Source organism: Barbatula barbatula (assembly GCF_947034865.1).
Source record: "Barbatula barbatula genome assembly, chromosome: 8".
In the NCBI taxonomy this organism is placed as follows: Eukaryota; Metazoa; Chordata; class Actinopteri; order Cypriniformes; family Nemacheilidae; genus Barbatula; species Barbatula barbatula.
The window spans coordinates 24,500,406-24,521,351 of record NC_136771.1 but is presented as its reverse complement, the minus strand read 5'-3'; the positions used below and the strand labels follow the sequence as shown (position 1 = coordinate 24,521,351).

Genomic DNA, 20,946 nt, shown 5'->3' with positions numbered 1-20,946 from the left:
TTGGTGAAATTGGTTATAGGAAGGCAGCCGGGTTAGTTATCGGATTGTGAGATTGATCATGGAAAGCCAGGCGGGCTAGTTATCTGCACATACTTTGTTAATAAAACATTAACAAAAGGAACAGAAGAATCAAATAAGGAACAAGTGCTGAATGCTTTTAAAGCCAGAAGTTTTACATCCAATCACAGGAATTATGTGAACACATAAATCAGACAATGCACCAGCAATTTAGTGTAATTCCCACAGTTGTGGTCTTGACTGGGCTTGAAATAAATCCAGAGACCAATAAGACAAGACCGAGACCAAAGATAGTTGAGACAGAGACAAGACCATCAAAAAATGGTCCTGAGACTGGTCTCGAGTCCTACAACACTAAGCGTGCCCATCCCTGCTGACAATTTTACCAGTAGTAAGTAACCAGCATCATATTATTTAGACTTGGTCTTTATTGTGCCATAATAAATGTACACACAATATTACAAATGATAAATAATACTTGACAATTGTGTGTGTGTTTATTTACACAGAGAAACTGAGGAGTTGAGTAAATTAATCGCAAATCCAGCGTATAGCGGCTGAGTGAAAGTTGTGTTGAATGTGTGTATGTGTGTGAGTGTGTGTGTGTCAGAGACACTGTAAAAGGACAGAATGCCAGCCGAATAATCCACATAGACTCCTACTCTATTAGATGGAGATGAAGGAGCAGGTATGTTATTAGTTTTATTGTTGTGCCAAACGTTAAATCCATTGGTATTGCAGAAAATACTCCAGGATTTGTCATCAAGTCCAAATATGCTATTGCTGGCTTCTTTCCTGCTGGTTTCTTTATAGCTCACGGCTATACGGGCCCACACTTTCCATTCAGCCTCCCAGTAACAGCGTCCAGTCAGACTCTGTCTACTCAGAATCTTAGGAACACCTTCAAATCTGTCTGGATGATCAGGATACGGCTGAGGATCTTTCACATATGTCACCTTTTTGTTCTCTTCAGACAGCATGAGGTGAACGTTGGCTGTGTTTGGATCCAGCGTGAGATCACAGAAATCTGAATGAAAAACGACAGCATGAAAACATCTATAAGTCAGTAGAACATGTAAAAGGTCTAAATATGTGAGCGTAAAAACCTACATTTCTGCAGTCCCGGTTTAACCCTGCAAAGTCCACCATAGTCTAAACTGAAAACAGATAAACAGTCACACATTAAGAAAACTTACTGGCTGATATGATACACAGTCACCTGTCAAACTGAGATGCTGAATTTCCAACACAAGATATTTGGTGAATTGTATGTTTTCGGAATTTTCACTACAAATACTTTGGGGCGGTTTCCCGGACAGGGATTAGATATATCCAGGACTAGGCCTTATTTAAATTACGACATATCTTTACAATAAACCCTTTCAAAAATAAATTACTTCTGTGCATTTTGAGACAAAACAATGGCACTGAGCATGCTGGAACAAGCCCAGCTGCTGGTGTAACCGGTCCCACCGCTCCTTCTACGAGTCATGGGAGTCAGGCGCTTACGAGGACAGCGGCCTTTAGTGTCTGTCGGTACCTCTTAGGGTCTGGAAGTGAGGTTTACCTGCACATCTCTCTCTCTCTCAATGGCATTCGTACATTGCCTTTTTTTAGTGCGAGGCTTCTGTCAATAACACGTTAAAACTAGCTAATTTGCATGGGTGCCAGTTGCAATCTCTGCAAAAATATTTCTTGAAAATTAAAACTTTTGGACGCAAATTTGATTGTTTATGTTGCAGTCTGGACCCCTGAAAAATAATCATCTGAACAGAATCATCTTGTTGTTGTCAAGATCTCACCAGAGGAGAATTAAACACAATCACAATCTTCACTTACTACACGCTACTTTCACATGATTTCATATGTGTATAAAATATGTTAGTGAGAAGGTTTTTGATCAGGTTTGGTTTGATGTCATTAATATAGTGATCAGTGTTTGTTTCAGTAGAGCTTTTGACTTTCATTCTGTAACTCTCTTCTTCATATGCATCTAAATAAATAGTTGGGCCACAAAATGGGCCACATCTGGACACTGCTCTTTATTCAATCATCTCTGGGCCAAACCCGGTCCACATTCATTTTTCTACTCACAATCAAACAGCGTTGTGTGCACCAGATCTGGGCCTGGGACCCAGCCGTGTATCAGGCAACAACTGCATTTTGAACTTCACTGCAATTTGTTTTCAGTTTAGATAGCTCTAACATTTACTTTGTCAGTATTAGTGTTGTGTGTCATACTTAAGTTTGTTGAGTGTGTAGTTTGGATCATTGAGTCTCTCAGAGAGCATCTGAAGTGACACACACACACACACACACACACACACACACACACACACAGGTCAGTATGTGTCCGTATTAGTGTTGTGTGTCATACTTGAGTTTGTTGAGTGTGTAGTTTGGATCATTGAGTCTCTCAGAGAGCATCTGAAGTGATGAGTGTTGTGGGTGATTGTAACTCAGGTCGAGTTCTCTCAGGTGTGACGGGTTTGAACTCAGAGCTGAAGCCAAATAACAACATCCTTCATCCGTCACCATACAACCTGATAACCTACAGAAGATAAACAACATGTTTTAATATTATTCATGACACATTTACTTTGTGATATCAGTATATGGAGAGCATCACCTCAGTATCTCTAGATGACAGTTGTGACTCTTGAGAGCATCAGAGATCAGCTTCACTCCTGAATCCTGAAGATCATTGTTACTCACATCAAGCTCTCTCAGAGGAGAATCTGAAGACTGAAGAGCTGAAGAGATGATTCTACACGACTCAACTGTGAGATTACAGTCAGCAAGTCTGAAAGAAAACAAATCAATTTAGACAAAATGTACTTGACACCTTCCGTCTCTTCACTGTAAACATGAATGTGATGCTCACAGAGCTCTTGTGCAGTTGTTGACAGCTGGTATGAGTCTTCTTCTCCCCTCCTGTGTTGTGTTGTATTTCTTCAGATCAAACTCATCCATCACCTCCTCTGACATCTGAAGCATGTAGGCTATTGCTGAACAGTGAGCGGCAGAGAGTTTCTTCTCTAAGTGTTTGTCTGATCTCACAAACTCCTCGATCTCTCTGTACAGAGTCTGATCTTTCACTTCAAACAGACACAAGAACAGATTGATGGATCTTTCAGCTGACAGACCATCATTACACTTGATTTGATCTTTAATGTACTGTGTGGTTTTCTTGATGGTTTGTGATGTGTCCACCGTGTGTGTCAGTAGATCCTGTAAGAGACTCTGATTGGACTCCAGTGAGATGCCCAGCAGAAATCTCAAGAAAAGATCCAGATTACCAGTTTCACTCTCAACAGCTTTATCTACTGCACCTTTAAGCAGATTATGAAACGGTTGAAAATATTCAAGTTCTGTGAGAGTACTGCATGTACAGCAGTGACACCAGTAGAACGCAGCGAGGAACTCCTGAAGACTGAGATGTATGAAGCTGTAGATTTTCCTCTGATGACTGACAGATTCCTCTTTAAAGATCTCAGTACAGATGCCAGAATACAGCGAGGCGTCAGTGATGTCGATCCCACACTCTCTCAGATCCTCCTCATAGAACATCACATTGCCCTTCATCAGCTGTTTGAAAGCCACTTCAGCCAGTTTCACAATCACATCTCTGTTGATCTCTGGATCTCTCTCTGGATCAAACTTCTCATTCCTCCTCTTCATCTGAATCAGCAGGAAGTGGATGTACATTTCACTCAGAGTTTTGGGGATTTCTTCAGTGTGATCTTGTGTCAGGATCTTCTGAAGCACAGTGGATGAGATCCAACAGAAGACGGGTATGTGACACATGATGTGGAGGCTTCTCGCTCTTCTGATGTGGGACATGATTCTGCTGAACTGATGCTCATCGCTGATTCTCTTCCTGAAATATTCCTCCTTCTGAGCGTCGTTGAATCCCTGGATCTCTGTCACACACGTGATGTATCTGGAGGGGATCTGATTGGCTGCTGCTGGTCTGGAGGTGATCCAGATGAGAGCGGAGGGAAGCAGATCTCCTCTCATGAGGTTTGACATCAACACAGCCACTGATGAAGTGTCAGTCACATCAGAAACTTTCTCACTGTCGTTTGAGAACATCAGAGTCATTCTGCTTTCATCCAGACCATCAAAGATGAACACAACTTTACACTCCTCATAAATCTGCGAGTCCACATCATGAAGTTCAGGATGAAAGTCCAGCAGAAGTTTTTGAAGACTGTAGCGATGCTCTTGAATCAAGTTCAGCTCTCGAAACGGAAGCAGGAACATGAAATCTACGTCCTGATTGGCTGTTCCCTCGGCCCAATCCACAATGAACTTGTGCACAGAGACGGTTTTTCCAATTCCAGCGATGCCTTTAGTAAGAACACTCTTGATTTTGTGTCTTTGATGTGATTGAGGTTTAAAGATGTCATTGCAGTAGATTGGAGTGTCTTGTAAGTCTTGTGTTCTTCTGGGCTGTTTCTCCATGTGTAAAACCTCATGTTCTTCATTCACTCCTTCACTCTCTCCCTCTATGATGTACAGCTGTGTGTAAATTGTCTTCAGGAGGGATTGATTATCATGTGCTTTGATTCCCTCAAATAAATTCTCGTATTTGTACTTCATGATGCTCTTGTGTTTGTCTTTGACTCGCTGCAGAACATCTTCCACTGATTCGAGAAAACCCTGCTGCTCGTCCTCAGTCCCCTCAGGCAGGTCTGATTCAGTGGTGTCCTGTCTGCTAGGCGTCTGACAAGATGTTGCATTGATTCTCAGACTGCACCACATCTCCCCACTTCTGAGAAAAGTACAGAATTATACAACGACAGTCATGATATTACCACTGGAAAACACCATGAATATTACCACTAAATTTTTATTACAGTAACACTTCAAAGATATTGCTCAAAACCAGTGCATGATCATGTCCATTTTCAGATTTTTTGGATAATAGTTTCTTTGAATAGGTTTGGTCACTTGCTTTTGAATATGTTGTTTTTTGTTAATGATTGAATATGTAGGCAATAAGGTTTGAGAGGATGCTGGAAGAATTGAATCAGAATTAATCAGCTTTTGATAGGATTTGTCACATGCACAAATGTCACATGCATAAATTGAACCTCTCCAAAAATGTAACAATGCGTTTTAACCGTGTTTTAAACGTATTAAAAAAACTCTGTGATAGTGTCATGTTTACTCGTAGGCTTTTCAGAATGAATTATCTAAATAAATTATTTGTTCTTCTATTTTAACAACTCAAGATGCAACAAACTGCTTACCTGCCACTATCACTGCTAATGCTTCAGCGTCAACGTTCTTCGCCCCTTGTCTTCACTCCACTGAGACTGCACTGCTATCGTACACAGAAGCACTGTGGCTAGCCAAGGCAGAGTCTAAATCCTCAGTCCTGATTCTGCTAGACCTACGTATTTGCAGCGTTCTACATGGTAAATCATCAGATACTATGTCAACCCTGTCATCTTAAGGAATCTCAGGCCCTCCTCTCCACTGGTTCAATTCCTATCTCCCTGGCAGAACCTTCAATGTGTCATGGAAGGGCTTGCTGTCCACTGCTCACCACATAATTAATGGGGTCCCTCAGGTATCAGTGCTTGGACCTCTGCTTTTTTCCTTCTACATGACCTCTTTGGAACCCAACAAACAGGCACACGGCTTCTGGTTTCACTGTTATTCTGAGGACACCCAGATTTACATCTCGTTTCACTCAGACAATACCACTGTAGCAGCTCGCATTACAGTCCACCTAGAAGACATCTCGGCTTGGATGAAAGACCATCACCTCCAGCTGAACCCTGCCAAGACAGAACTACTTGTGTTTCTGGCACACTCCACAATGAACAACTGTCCTTCATGATCACATTGCAAAGACAACGTGATCATGAAAATATGCCTTATTTAACATTCGAAAGGTTAGACCTTTTCTCAATGAACATACGGCACAACTCCTTGTCCAGGCACTGGTAATCTCAAGGTTAGACTCCTGCAATGCTCTCCTTGCTGGTCTTTCTGCAAAGGCTATCAAACCACTCCAGATGGTTCAGAATGCAGCAGCAAGTCTTCCACCAGCCCAAAAAGGCTCATGTGACATTGCTTTTCATCTCTCTCCACTGGCTACCGGTTGAAGCCTGTATAAGATTCAAGTCACTAATGCTCACTGGAGTATCACTGGATCTGCACATTCATACTTTCACACCCTCCTAAACTCCTACACCCCATCAAGAACCCTGCGTTCAGCAAACCAGCGGCGTCTTGTAGTAAATCGCTTTCCCGCTAATTCTCCATCAGAACTCCTTCCTGGTGGAACATTCTTCCTAACTCAGCCCGGTCAACCACATCTCTCACAACATTCAAGAAACTACTTAAAACCCATCTCTTCTGTAAATACTTGACTGACAAATGAAAAACAAACACTAACCAATGCTTTCCTGTAGCTCAGTGGTAAGAGCATGGAGTAAAGAACGCAGAAGTTGTGGCGATCCCAGGGGATTGCACATACATCGCATTATCCTATACATTTGTTTCTAAGTAAATTGCTTTAGATAAAAGTGTCTGCCAAATGCATAATTTATGTAAATGTAACTCTTTCTCACCACAGGTATTGATCTTGCTTTTGTTGAAACTAGTATCTTTGTATTAGCACCTATTGTATTATTGCTCCTGCATGACATATCGCTTATTGCTCCCTGAATTCTCTGTAAGTCGCTTTGGATAAAAACATCTGCTAAATGACTAGGTTACAACTTGGTTACACAAGCAACACACTCGTGGATACTGATGACTAACGGTCATTAACTGTCGACGTGGACAACGAGGCATAAAAAGGAATACCGGTGCGTTGCCAATGGCATAGAGGCTACAGCATAGGTCTGACATTAAAATAAAATTGCCCTTTACTGTACCTGGGGTCAGAGGTCCCTGCTCCATTACCGAATTCTATGGGCTCCAACATGGACTGATGACTCCTCATTGACACACCGCTGGGTTCTGGAGATGATGCTCTAGATCACAAAATAAAGGGATATCTATCAAAAATCTGCTTATAAAAGAAACCTGTTTACATGCATATCAATAAACCGGCTACGCAGAAAAGCACTTTTACATAGACATTTAAGACTTGAAGGGCTGCGTTCAGCCCTGACAAAATGTTGCAAAACGGAAAAAACGAAAAACGAAAACGGTGGTGCAGTTCAACACCATCTCTCTTCTCGTGTCCACCTTTCCTGCAAATGCAACAATAGTTTTTCATTTTGCCATTTCTACATCAAATGCATGATTCGTGAGTGGACTTTTATGTGTTATTTTACTGTTACTTCTGTTTGGGACTTTTACTATTGCGCTGTCAGACATGCGCACATAAAGAAAACCGAGAGAAAACCGTTAAAGGCATTCACATGCAGCGCAAAATTGGAGTAATGGGCCAAACAGATTTTACTTACGCCGTTTATGACCTTTCCCCAATAAAAGAAAACCGTTTTACGCGTTTACATGACCTTACCAGCTTATTAAGCATAATCGGAGTAAGACCGTACATGTAACACACTCATTGACCAAAGAACCATCAGTTATCATTATCTGGCAACATTTACATGGCTTTCTTACTGTACCTGGGGTCAGAGGTCATTGCTTCATTAGTGAGTTCTATAGGGTCCAACATGGACTGATGACTCCTCACTGACACACCGCTGGGTTCTGGAGATGATGCTCTAGGTCTCTTCAACCTACTGACATTGATAAAAAACAAACCAAAGAATGTTTTTGTCTGCTGTTGTCCACTTTACCCCTGTGTGGCTAGTGTGTTGTACTGTAAGCTGTTTTGGATAAAAACGTTTTGTAAAACGAACTTTTATACTGTACCTGGGGTGAGAGGTAACGGCTTCATCAATGAGTTGTGGGGTTTTAATCATAGATCTGTCACTCTTCATAGACACAATGCTGGGTTCTGGAGATGCTCCTCTGTTCATTTTGCTCTGATACGCATCATCCTATTCTTCCTCATCAACCTCCTCTTGCATTACATCATGGTGACTTATTTTGAAGGTGGGTCCCTCGCCTGTCTTTACAGTAACAACAAACACATTCACTTATTAAAATATGAACAAAAACTAATTCTCAAATCTATCTTGTCGCCTTGGAATGATAATGTAAAAATTTGCATTTTAAGAAAACAAGCTTCAAAGTTTTTGCATTTCATTTGAATTTCTAGACAAAACCTTTTAGATTAAAAAAAGTGCCAAAATACATACAATGTAATGCAATTAAATTGTCAAAGAATAAGAATATGTGAATTACTCAGTTTTGACAAAAGTGTCATCTAGAACCTTATAATTTCAAGGCAACAATCTGGGCCCAGTTGCATAAACTTAAAGTCCCCATAAACCGGACATTGCGATAAATTTTACTTCCGTATTTTAACACATTTCTGAGTGAAATGGAATAATGTAACGGCTGTGGCTTTCATCCTTCTTTTGCGATTTGTTTGAATGTATAAAAACAGCCATTGCATTTTGAAATGGAACAGGCAGCCAGTGTTGGGAAATGAATTACTAGTTACTAAATACTCTAAAAAAGTAATGAATTACAAGTTACTAATTACATATTCAGTAGAGTAATTAGATTACTGTACAAATTACTCTCTCCAAAAAGTATTTAATTACTTAATATTAATAACTTTCTATATCCTATTAAAATTGATTAGTTAAGTGATTCAAGGATAGACACAAAATGACTCTAAATTCATTCAAATAAATAATATAAAACTATACAAAGTACTCTTAATTACTGACTTGTTTACAAATGTGAAAAAGATACATTAATGGAAGTTAGACTTTTAATTTTAACGTCAATTCCCTTACTTTAAAGGGAAAAGTAATTCAATTACAGTCAATTATTTCTTAATAACTAGTTTCAACCAACACTGCTAGCAGCAGACTGACAGTCAAAGGGGAGGAGTTCGCTTTTAACCTCCGTTTTCTGACACATTTCCGAGTGAAAAGGGATTTAAATGTTTTTCACTGCGAATTGATTGGATGTATTAAAACTGCTGTTGCATTTTGAAATGAAACTAGCAGCAGACTGATGGTTGAAGGGGAGGAGTTAACGGATGCTCCGCCCAAGCCGTCTAATTTACGCCATTTGAGATGGTTAGTCATTTCAGGGTGGAAGTGCACTTTCAGATTTTAACCGATTAATTAATTAATAAAAAGAAAATGACCCACATTCAGTGGCGAATTAACCATATGGACAATTGGGCGAGTGCCCGGGAACCATGGGGTCTTAATACGCCTCTGCCCACATTGATAAGATAGCCTATTTATTATAAAATGTTCTTGAAAAAATAGGCAGGCGTCTTAAAAACTAGTCTCACAATTAGTTAGTCTTACCTTTAATTTAGCCCCTGGAAAGAATATGACCAGAAAAACGGATTAGACTAGACTAGTATCTATGCAACAGGCTCCGGTCTCGATCTACTTATTTGTGAAGTCGCACGCCGTCTGCTTGCAGACAATAACAGATGGAAACCGTATAGTGACTATAGTGACTAAAAGTTTTCATTCAGACAGTATGTCATACAAATATCTACGGAAACATTGCCGTTGTTTCAATTGCAATACGGAAGTCCAAATACATATAAAAATAACTTCGTTCATTTAAATGACCTTATAATAAAGAGTTGCTTGACCGTGGGCTCGTGAGTGAAGAAAATATATCGGCGGTTTAAAATCCAATGTAAAAAGCGCAGTAACACAAGTTACAGCAGTTAGTTTATATATTTACATGTATCATAATGAACGTCTGAACTTACCACGTTATGTCTTTTTAAATCCTCGGGAGAGGGTGTAGGGTAGACTCTTAATGGCGTCTCCTCGCTTTTTATTTTAGAGTTACACCCAAGCAGCATAATGGAGGTTTAAGTTCCACCCCTATGCAGGACGATGATGTAACTGCGATGAAACCATCAACGCAAGGCAACGCTGCTTTTGAGATGGAGATCGCCACTAGTGCTGTTTCACAGATCGTAATCAACGACAATATTCACACAAAACAGTGGTTTACATATAGTTTAAAAAATATGAATTTTCATAAGTTCAGTCATGTGCTTTGTTGAGCCGGAGAAAAACTCTGTGCTGTTACTTGCGTCAATTAAGTCTGGACCCGCACGATGTAAACTACTGTAGTAGGCCTACACATATTATTGGCAAAATGTTGATGACCTTTTATTGTAAGAAAATGAGTATAAAAGCGTGTGCTTTAATAATAAATATAAACGTAAAAAATATATTTTTTCATCGAAATACACAAAAGTAATCATTTTGGCTTTTTTAGTTCTCCAAGTCAGAACAGAACTCATCAGATCAAATTTTACATTAGATTCTATAATATTAAAGTCACTATGTGATGGAGCAACAATGAAAATATTTGTCACCAAATAAAGTCAAATGTATTCCTTAAATGACGTAATCACTGTAGTTTAATTAAACGGTTGCTTATCTGAAATAAAACCTTAAATAATAACTAAAATAATAAATGATGCAGCCTTCGAATGTGGCCTTCCGAGTTCGTAGCCTTCACATTGGTGTAGTGAGATCCGTATTCTGCCACCATTGCATCATTAAAACACGCAGATTTGCGACCCAGTCTGTGAAAACTAGTTGATCTACAAAACATCATCCAACACACACACACACACAACAGTTTATATAATTATTACATCACGCCAATAAATGGTATTATTATTTTTAATCTGAATGTTTAAATAGGATCACAGACAGTCAGACAGAGAGGCAACTTTATCTTGGATCGCATGCAAACTGCCTTGACGTCACGACACTACGGTCACCTGCGTGTGAATCAGCAGCCTCAGTGCCCACTCAGTTAAGCGTCTGTGAAAGATTGTTCCTCATAACGAGCACACATTTGATATAAAGAGCTTTATTACAAGATACATTTTAAAATTGAGGGAACAAATAATGAGGGAAATCCCGTCGGTGTGTTGACAAGTGAAACCGAAACTGAAAGCATCTGGGTGTCTCTCAAGGAAGAGGCTGAAGAAGCAGCATTCAGGATTCATAGGTGCTTTTTGCAGTGAGTAAACATCTATCGTTAACTTAAAGTTATCGCGTACACAATATGAAAGTATATGCCTTTTATTACGTTTAAATATGTTTGCTGCGATGGATTAATCGCATCTCTTTAATCGAAGTTTTGTGTTACGTGAGGTGAAGTTTAAACGCAGTATTGCCTCAATCTAATTTTACTCTCCTTACCAGGGTGCGTGTAAACTTGTCACTTGAATATAAATGTGTGCTTAGTCTGTTAGTCTATTTCCATATACACTTCTTAAATCATCCATTTGTTCAAGCAGAACGTGTTATTGAACATGAAAATAATCGTTCGTTTTAAATAGTCGCCAACAAGGGGAATAGGTTCCGATCTTACTGTAGAAGGTCAATTATTTGAAGAAAGTTAAGCATATGATCAAAATTATAAATACATGCAAATTGTCCAGATGTTTTATATTTTAAGAACCTTCCCAGCTAACAAAAGTCCCTGTCATGGTGATCCGTGTTTCCTTGAGTTGGTGTCTTGTCCTTTAACTCTATGTGTAAGAGCTGTGGCATGTTATAACTTGTGATGTATTGTCGTTATGCCAACGCAATAAGAATGGAACCAAATAGAGTTTGTTGTTAGGCATTAAATACACATCACATTTACTGCAGCAAACCCATTTTGTTGTGCTTGCTGTGTCTTATTTTGTACACTAGAGGGCAGATGCATTGTTTGATCTGCTTTAGAAGCATTTGTTCTTATTTTTGATTTTATTTCTATATATATGTGTGTGTATATATGTGTATATATATGTATGTGTGTGTATGTGTATTTATGTATATATATATATTTCGTAATTTGGGTTGGTGTCATGAAAATGTAATTGCATCTGTTATATGTATATATATATTTGCCTGTTTTAAAGGCCTGTTGAAGATAATTGTTCCGTTTTTAGGATACTTGACTTTTATATTGAAAACCATTTCTTCCTACCTGCTTACAGTGTTGTATTGCCTAACGAAGAAGCTGCTTGACCACGGAATGAATGCGCTAACACTAAACAGTAAAGGTTTATGGTAAGCTAAGGAAAATACGACAACAGAGTCAGAAACGGCATGTTAACAATATAAACGGCAAAGGCTGATTGTATTTTGGCAACCCCCGAAGAGGCACAAGTTCTCACGTTGGTTTATGGAGTTGATTTTCTGAAACGGCAATAAATAATAAAACCATCAGTCGAGTCTCTTACCATCTTTCGGAGGGTATGCCACATTTACTGCAACTTCTGCTCTTGAATGGTAAATCAGGGGGTTCAAGTGCATAGAAGATTTTGTGAAAACAGTATGTAAAAAACTACAGTAGAATATGGATGAACATCGCCATCAAGGTTCAGGGTATATGAACATGTGGTGACCATCAACAAACTAATTCTGATAAACAGATCAACGGCATTGCACGCTGGGAATGATGGAGTTTTATACTACTACGCTTTTACCCACCATGCACTGTGGCATGACGTTTTATTTTGTTGATTGTCACCATCTGTAATACAAGTTTGGTCATCTGCATCACGTCTCAGAGACATCTGCTCAGATGCTATATAGACATCTAGAAGGCACCTTTACAAATGGATGTGGTACTGCTCTTTTGTTAAGCAGATGTTTTTACATCAAGGGAAAACATCTGCGTGGTAAAAACATCTGATAAACGTCTTATAATGAGATGAGCAATGTGTAAATGCAGACATTAAATAGACATCTCCCGGTGATCTCCCAAATGTTTTTAACTATAATACTTGATGACAGAATTTTCTGGTACTTTCACAGTGATCTGTTGTACCCATACAGTATTGATTTCTTTAAACTTTTCATATAAAATAAATGAATGTGGAAACATTTCTCCATGATTTTTTGCGGTGTGTTTTTCCTGGTTATTCAAAATTCTGAAAGAAACTTAGCCTATGTATTGTATAGGTAAACTTTAAAATTAGACAGCAGCTGTTTGTGCAATAATTGTAATTGTTGTTAATTTTGTTTGGATTTTTGTATTTTCAGATCTGGCCACTGTCTCTTTTGATAGAGGTGAAGGAAGACCAGTCCTGCTTCTATAATGAGTGTCCGTGAGGACATTGAGGAGATGGAGGACGACATTGCGGCATCCCCAGTATCCAGCTGTGTGTCTATGAGAAGTATCAGATCAGTAGTTATGTCCTCTGAATTCACAGATGAAACACTGACCTCTGACCCCAGGTAAGACAAAACTCTTCACGTCGTGCCTACCAACACCCCTTAGCTGTTATTAAATCACTGTAAACTCATGGCTTTGTGGGGCGTATTGCTCCTCATCATAGAACAGATGGAAAAACCTATTGCTATAAACTATAGACCAAAGGATTTATGTTTAATTATATTTGGAAATTACACAAACAGTATCTTGCCTACTTAAGCAACTTTTTTGAATGTCTATGTAATATTTTCTCAGAAAACATTGGTATGTGAATAAAAGTTATAAGTTTCATAAAATTTGTGAAATTCATAACGGTGTGTTTGTTCAGTATGCAGAGGGATGTTCTGACCCAGTCCAGTTGTGGAGTTTGTGAGCAGGTTCTGACAGATCCAGTGTCTATTACCTGTGGACACCGTTTCTGCAGACACTGTATCATCTGTTACTGGAATCAGAGGAGAACATCAGAAGACTTTAACTGTCCTCAGTGTAGAAAAAGATTTAGAACACGTCCTGTGCTACAACCACACACAGTCATGAAAGGATCCAGTATTGCTCACCTTTGGACAGAATCAGACCTGCTGGAGGAGACTGAAGACGTGAAACAGGATTGTCGTGATGATTCAGTGGAAGATGTTCTTCAAAGAGTCAAAGACAAACACAAAAGCATCATGAAGAACAGATACGAGAATTTATTTGAGGGAATCAAAGCACAAGAGAATCAAACCCTCCTGAAGACAATTTACACACAGCTGTACATCATAGAGGGAGAGAGTGAAGGAGTGAATGAAGAACATGAGGTTTTACACATGGAGAAACAGCCCAGAAGAACACAAGACTTACAAGACACTCCAATCTACTGCAACGACATCTTTAAACCTCAATCACATCAAAGACACAAAATCAAGAGTGTTCTTACTAAAGGCATCGCTGGAATTGGAAAAACCGTCTCTGTGCACAAGTTCATTGTGGATTGGGCCGAGGGAACAGCCAATCAGGACGTAGATTTCATGTTCCTGCTTCCGTTTCGAGAGCTGAACTTGATTCAAGAGCATCGCTACAGTCTTCACAAACTGCTGCTGGACTTTCATCCTGAACTTCATGATGTGGACTCGCAGATTTATGAGGAGTGTAAAGTTGTGTTCATCTTTGATGGTCTGGATGAAAGCAGAATGACTCTGATGTTCTCAGACGACAGTGAGAAAGTTTCTGATGTGACTGACACTTCATCAGTGGCTGTGTTGATGTCAAACCTCATGAGAGGAGATCTGCTTCCCTCCGCTCTCATCTGGATCACCTCCAGACCAGCAGCAGCCAATCAGATTCCCTCCAAATACATCACGTGTGTGACAGAGATCCAGGGATTCAACGACGCTCAGAAGGAGGAATATTTCAGGAAGAGAATCAGCGACGAGCATCAGTTCAGCAGAATCATGTCCCACATTAGAAGAGCGAGAAGCCTCCACATCATGTGTCACATACCCGTCTTCTGTTGGATCTCATCCACTGTGCTTCAGAAGATCCTGACACAAGATCACACTGAAGAAATCCCCAAAACTCTGAGTGAAATGTACATCCACTTCCTGCTGATTCAGATGAAGAGGAGGAATGAGAAGTTTGATCCAGAGAGAGATCCAGAGATCAACAGAGATGTGATTGTGAAACTGGCTGAAGTGGCTTTCAAACAGCTGATGAAGGGCAATGTGATGTTCTATGAGGAGGATGTGAGAGAGTGTGGGATCGACATCACTGACGCCTCGCTGTATTCTGGCATCTGTACTGAGATCTTTAAGGAGGAATCTGTCAGTCATCAGAGGAAAATCTACAGCTTCATACATCTCAGCTTTCAAGAGTTCCTCGCTGCATTCTACGTGTTTTACTACTACAATAACCAAGAGACGTCACAGTTTTTGGATGTAATTTACACTTTACTCAAAGGTGCAGTAGATAAAGCTCTCGAGAGTAAAACTGGTCATCTGGATCTTTTCTTGAGATTTCTGCTGGGCATCTCACTGGAGTCCAATCAGAGACTCTTACAGGATCTTCTGACACTCACGGTGGACACATCACAAACCATCAAGAAAACCACACAGTACATTAAAGGCAAAATACAAAATTTGAACATCTCTGAGTGCATCTCCACTGAAAGATGCATCAATCTGTTCTTGTGTCTGTTTGAAGTGAATGATCAGACTCTGTACAGAGAGATCGAGGAGTTTGTGAGATCAGACAAACACTCAGAGAAGAAACTCTCTGCCGCTCACTGTTCAGCAATAGCCTACATGCTTCAGATGTCAGAGGAGGTGATGGATGAGTTTGATCTGAAGAAATACAACACAACACAGGAGGGGAGAAGAAGACTCATACCAGCTGTCAACAACTGCACAAGAGCTCTGTGAGTATTGCTTCTTTAAAGTCTATATTAAGAGTTAGACTGCTGCATTATCATGCAAAAACACAGGTTAGAGTTTGGAACTTAGTGAGAGGAGCAACAGCTAAACAGGACCGAAAAGGGACAAAAACACAAGGGCATTAAATAGTTAAATGTGTTAAAGTGTTAAACAATGGGGAACAGGTGAAATGCAGAAACGAATAATAGTATAATGCAACCAGTCTCAGCTGGGAGGACCAGGCCTTCTCTGACATGTTACAGCTGCACTCAGCAACTTTGATTAAACGTTATTCAGTAAATGTTTTTGACTAGAAAGGAGAGCTTATGAGTTGTGATTTATTAAATGTATATTTGTTTGAAGATTTTTGTAACCTTAACCCTAATGAATATCAAACAACAGAGGAATGTTTTAGGCAGGAATGGTAATAGTATAATGTAACTGAATGCAGCTACAAGCATTATTATAACATAACAATTAGTTTGGTCTTGGTTCCTGATTGAGTAGGGATGCTCATTTCAGTTCATTTCCCTAACCGAGAACCTATGCTCATTATCTGAATATTAACTGTTAAACGGTCCATATGAGCATTCCTATGATGGAGATTGATGCAAAATGTGCTACAAGTCAAATGACCTACTGTAATTTATTGAATTCTTTGTTACAGGCTTGTTGACAGCAAACTTACTCACCAGTGTTGTGAAATCATCTCTTCAGCTCTTCAGTCCTCAAAGTCTCTGAGAGAGCTGGATCTGAGTAACAATGATCTTCCGGATTCAGGAGTGAAGCTGATCTCTGATGCTCTCAAGACTCACAACTGTCATCTGCAGATACTGAGGCGTGTGTCTTTAGAGATTTTCCAGGACGATATCTTTTGCTTTGATTAATGTCTTTTGAGAAATGTTGTGTGTTTCGTCCCTGTGTAGGTTATCAGGTTGTATGGTGACAGATGAAGGATGTTGTTATTTGGCTTCAGCTCTGAGTTCAAACCCATCACACCTGAGAGAACTCGACCTGAGTTACAATCACCCACAACACTCATCACTTCAGATGCTCTCTGAGAGACTCAATGATCCAAACTACACACTCAACAAACTCAAGTATCTCACTCAAATTTGCATCACATTTAATGTCTATTATATGGTAATAAGAAAATAAAGAGGTTTTAAAATTTATTTTTTCTAACTAATTTTGTGTGTGACTCTAGTATAGACTTTGGAGGACCGGCCAGAATTACACCAGGACTACGGAAATGTATGTTTTTAAACACACATACAAACACACATCCTCTTTCTTACAGGCTGTTATCATCAGGGCCAATGTCAAACATCAAATTCACTTTTGTTACCTGTTTTTCTTTACATACTTGTGATGAGTATGTGTTGTATTTGTATGATATGTATTTAAGAAGACCTCCTTAAATCTCTGTTCTTGTGTTCAGATACGTGTGATCTTACACTGGATCCAAACACAGCCCACAGTCTTCTCGTTCTGTCTGAGGAGAACAAGAAGGTGATGCGTGTGGAAGAACAGCAGTCGTATCCTGATCATCCAGACAGATTTGAGTGTTTTGAGCAGGTGTTATGTAGAGAGAGTCTGACCGGACGCTGTTACTGGGAGGCTGAATGGAGCGGACGGGGAGCTGGAATCTCAGTGGTTTATAAAGGAATCAGCAGGAAAGGTCTTAGTGAAGACTGCTGGTTTGGATACAATGACAAGTCCTGGAACCTCTACTGCTCTAGCAGAAGTTACTCTGCCTGTCACAATCTAAAGCAGACAGATATACCTTCAACATCACCTCCATCTAATCGAGTAGGAGTGTTTGTGGACGGGCCGGCCGGCACTTTGTCCTTCTACAGCGTCTCTGACACACACACACTCACACACTTACACACATTCAACACAGCATTCACTCAACCTCTGTATGCTGGATTTGTGATTTATCCAGACTCACCTGTGATGTTGCTTTAGTATAACAGCTCCACCCTTTTGATACAGAGACTAGTACTGTACATGTTCTATATTATTCTACAAATACATATTTATTAAACAGATGATTGTTGGCAGACCAATTGCCTTAAAAAATTAGGTGAGGTGGTGCCACTCAACTTTTCAGGTCATTTTTTTGTTAAACATTGTTAGATAGAAGTTTGACAAAGTATGTTCTGTGTAGCCTATGTGGAATAAAAGAGAGGGCATGTTAGCATGGTTAAGCAATGGTTTTGATGCCATAACATATTGTATTTTGTTACCTACATTTCACCACTAGAAGTATAATGTGTATAGCTGTTTGTGTGACGAAAAACCACATTTGATTAAATTGCACTTAAACTAACATTTATTTCATCCAATTACAGGAAAAAAAACTACCCCCCACCAAAAGAGAACAAATTTGAATTTTTCCCACCTGTTTACATTTATAATTTATAACCTATGTTGGGTGTTACATGTGGGTGATTTGGGAGTACCTGCACTCGGGGCATCCACAAAAAAAAAACATACTTAATATGCTGTGTTATGAACTTTGTTGTAAATCCACTGCCTGCCTGCTCATCAACATTTTCTTAAAAATACTATATGTAGATTGTGTTAATGGTCTATTGTGATACTTCCTGTGACTGTCGTAAGATGTGACGTAGGACGCCCGGAGGATGTGTGTGATGTAAATACAGAAGTGTGAGGTGTGTGATGGTGAAGCAGGAATAAAGCGAATTTCCTTTGGTGCAGATCTCGGCCAAATAAACTGCTGACCTGTGGCCCACTTAAGTGTTTCCCGGCCCAGATCTGGTCCTCATCCTCTTTACCACCCTTAGCTGAGTTCTGTAAAGGACTGTTTGCCCTTATGTGGGCCACATGTGGCTGATAGACCAGAAGCCAGAATTTAACCATATTAACACCATTTAGAAAATACAATAAACACAATGAAACAATATTAAACACAAACACTGATTCATAAAATGTATTTTTTATAACAGATTATGCAACGTCTAGCCAATCAAACACGCAACTACACAAATTTATTCAAAATCATTACAGTTTGTCATGTTACATTTACTTACAAATGAATAAAGAGTACCTGTAGGTATTAAAGTAGTTTTTTCAAATAATATGTAACATTCAAAGAGTCTATATCTTGCATTTGTGTACACTAAAATATGTGAAGAGTTATTTCATCATTAAACCATATTGTTGAGGAAAGCATTTCAAAAGCACTCGCTTTTTCAATGAAACAATTTACAGAGTCCTTAATCATATGCAACACTGGCTCAAACTGGACTGCAGGACTGGACATTTTTTAAGCTGATCCTGACGAGAAAATGTGACCCATTTGAAGAGAAAGTTTGCTTTCAAACAATACGATTCATTACAAAGTCTTTCCCTTTGAATAGACGACATTTATATTAGTGCAAGATTCCATTCTCACGTTTGATTGGTCACTGTTTACAGTTCACTGCGCATGTCTGTGTTCCTGACTGACGAGGTGAGGAAAGCTGTCAGTCATTCATAATGTCCGTTTTCCTCAGATGTGAGGATTTTGTTATTAGACCGCCAAGTTCAGCATAAAATACAATAACGTCTGTATAGTGTTTTTATACAGTGACTGGTAACACGGAGTCGTGTCTATGTGTATCTGAGAGCGATATAGTGCGATTACCTGCGTCTGTCTCTTCAGCTTCAATTTCTCCGATTAGTGGTGGTAACTTTATGCATCATGATTTCTGATGTGACTTTACATGATGTAGGCCTTCATATCAATTTTGTGTAAATGCGTCAGCTTGCGGACTGTGGCGGGATAACGGCTGTTTGAAATAACGGCTAACCGTGTTAAGTGATTTAAAGCGTATGCGCCAACAGACCTGGAACTACTTCACAGCATCACATTTTCTAAAAAAAATGATCTTTACTATCAACTATGTTATGACAAGAATTAATCCTAAAATATGCAAAAAAAATTAAGCAAAAAATAACTAAAAACATTCCACACAATTAAAAAATAAAATTTTAATGACACGTTCAACAATCCAGATTTATTCATTTTAATTAGGACATGGAGTACATTTCATAATTTTTTAAATGTTTATAATAACAATAAGAAAAAGCATAGAATACACAACTAAATATGTTTATATTAGAGAACATTGCTCTCTAGATTGACACTTAAGAATCTAATTTAATGTAAAAAATGTTTGTTTTTACTTAACACAGATTCAGACATACGGCCCTGTTTACACCTGGTGGCGAGATCTGGCATTAGCATGTGTTTTAAATTTGACTGGACTTTAGATGGAGTTTAGTGCAGTTGTTTGGTGACAATCAGGGGTCTCTTAATGGGGGCACATCGGGTCTTTTTGTATTTACAATACAAATGTGATGGTGTCTGAAGGGCTTTTATTAACCTTCAACTAAAGGATCCGACCAAAAAATGAATACAGTTTTGAACCACGTTTACACCTGTATTTAGTGCTCGCTTCTTGTGATCTGACTGTCTGCTAAGATACCAGATGGAAACAGGGACACAGACGCCACTACTGTAGATTGCATGGCAACAGTCAGTAGTACCATTATTTATTGCTTAATTTGTGTGTAAACTGCTAAACAAACAGAAAAATATAAAATTTTCCCTTCAGTACCAAGCATGTATAACAGTTGCATAAAAACAAAATACCAAACAGTGTCCGATATATAAAAATATGTGTTATGTACTACACGCTTGTCATGGTTTAGAAGAAATAAACTTGAGACATGCACACTTTCAATTGAGCATACTAATACAAATATGTAGAAATGGTTTTGTAACAGGTGATGAAAGTTATTCACGTTATGGCACAGCTACCAAGCTACTATTTTCACTGCTCAAATACAGCAACTATAGCTTTTTGCGTACCATTTTGTACTATTTTTAGTGTTTACTATATATGAAATATAACAATTTGTGACTTTTCCTTAAAAACAACACTTTAATAAATATTTGTATCCGCCGTGCCTAACAATGCCCTTCAGTCATGACTATTACATCATGTTCCCTTATAACAAAATCAATATCCCTCAGTAAAGGCGGAGTGACCGACTGGAATCATTGAAATTCCTTTGCGTAACGTTTTCTCCATAATACATGCCTCAATCTAAAACAACCGCGCAGAGGAACCCGGATAAATACCAAGTCCAGCATATAGCGGTTCAGTAAATAGTGTGTTGAATGTGTGTAAGTGTGCGAGTGTGTGCGTTTCAGAGACGCTGTAGTAGGACAGAGTGCCAGCCGTCCAGTCCA

At 39.1% G+C, this 20,946-nt stretch overlaps 3 protein-coding genes across 11 annotated transcripts in view; 1 reads left to right on the top strand and 2 right to left on the bottom strand.

The window, feature by feature from the left end:
• Positions 1-434: 434 nt before the first annotated feature.
• Positions 435-9,942, bottom strand: LOC306897160 (NLR family CARD domain-containing protein 3-like). Of its 2 annotated transcripts, none has more exons than XM_079461677.1 (9): positions 9,821-9,942; positions 7,873-8,072; positions 7,623-7,739; positions 6,918-7,016; positions 2,903-4,795; positions 2,648-2,821; positions 2,396-2,569; positions 1,129-1,175; positions 435-1,045 (listed from the first exon to the last, which is right to left on the bottom strand). In XM_079461677.1, exons 2-9 carry the CDS (start codon positions 7,977-7,979, stop codon positions 516-518), a joined length of 3,141 nt encoding a protein of 1,046 aa, XP_079317803.1. In that variant the 5' UTR covers positions 7,980-8,072; positions 9,821-9,942; the 3' UTR covers positions 435-515. The 2 variants fall into 2 exon arrangements, with proteins under 2 accessions (XP_079317803.1, XP_079317804.1); XM_079461678.1 differs by having other exon boundaries at positions 2,903-4,792; positions 9,821-9,930.
• A 1,073-nt stretch (positions 9,943-11,015) lies between these two features.
• Positions 11,016-18,877, top strand: LOC306897161 (protein NLRC3-like). 2 transcript variants are annotated; one of them, XM_079461680.1, is made up of 8 exons: positions 11,055-11,100; positions 12,068-12,140; positions 13,119-13,313; positions 13,619-15,682; positions 16,345-16,515; positions 16,604-16,777; positions 16,885-16,931; positions 17,119-18,877. In XM_079461680.1, the coding sequence occupies exons 3-8, from the start codon at positions 13,174-13,176 to the stop codon at positions 17,646-17,648; spliced, it is 3,126 nt and encodes a 1,041-aa protein (XP_079317806.1). In that variant the 5' UTR covers positions 11,055-11,100; positions 12,068-12,140; positions 13,119-13,173; the 3' UTR covers positions 17,649-18,877. The 2 variants fall into 2 exon arrangements, with proteins under 2 accessions (XP_079317805.1, XP_079317806.1); XM_079461679.1 differs by lacking the exon at positions 12,068-12,140 and having other exon boundaries at positions 11,016-11,100.
• A 782-nt stretch (positions 18,878-19,659) lies between these two features.
• LOC306897159 (protein NLRC3-like) overlaps positions 19,660-20,946 on the bottom strand; it is an 8,638-nt gene continuing 7,351 nt past the window's right edge. For 6 of the 7 annotated variants that reach the window (XM_079461669.1, XM_079461671.1, XM_079461672.1 and 3 more), the window contains one exon: positions 19,660-20,946. This exon is cut by the window's right edge and continues 378 nt beyond it. In XM_079461669.1, the coding sequence (XP_079317795.1) occupies positions 20,801-20,946 (146 nt within the window). In that variant the 3' untranslated portion in view covers positions 19,660-20,800. The other variant, XR_013786983.1, reaches the window with a different exon arrangement.

Coding starts and splice junctions, on each gene's coding strand:
- LOC306897160 (XM_079461677.1), bottom strand. CDS start 7,979: ATGAACAGAGGAGCATCTCCAGAACCCAGCATTGTGTCTATGAAGAGT. Junction 1,176..2,395: donor TACACACTCAACAAACTCAA/GTATGACACACA, acceptor ATCTGTTTTCAG/TTTAGACTATGGTGGACTTT. Junction 1,046..1,128: donor TAAACCGGGACTGCAGAAAT/GTAGGTTTTTAC, acceptor TTTTTCATTCAG/ATTTCTGTGATCTCACGCTG.
- LOC306897161 (XM_079461679.1), top strand. CDS start 13,174: ATGAGTGTCCGTGAGGACATTGAGGAGATGGAGGACGACATTGCGGCA. Junction 16,778..16,884: donor TACACACTCAACAAACTCAA/GTATCTCACTCA, acceptor GTGTGACTCTAG/TATAGACTTTGGAGGACCGG. Junction 16,932..17,118: donor TACACCAGGACTACGGAAAT/GTATGTTTTTAA, acceptor TCTTGTGTTCAG/ATACGTGTGATCTTACACTG.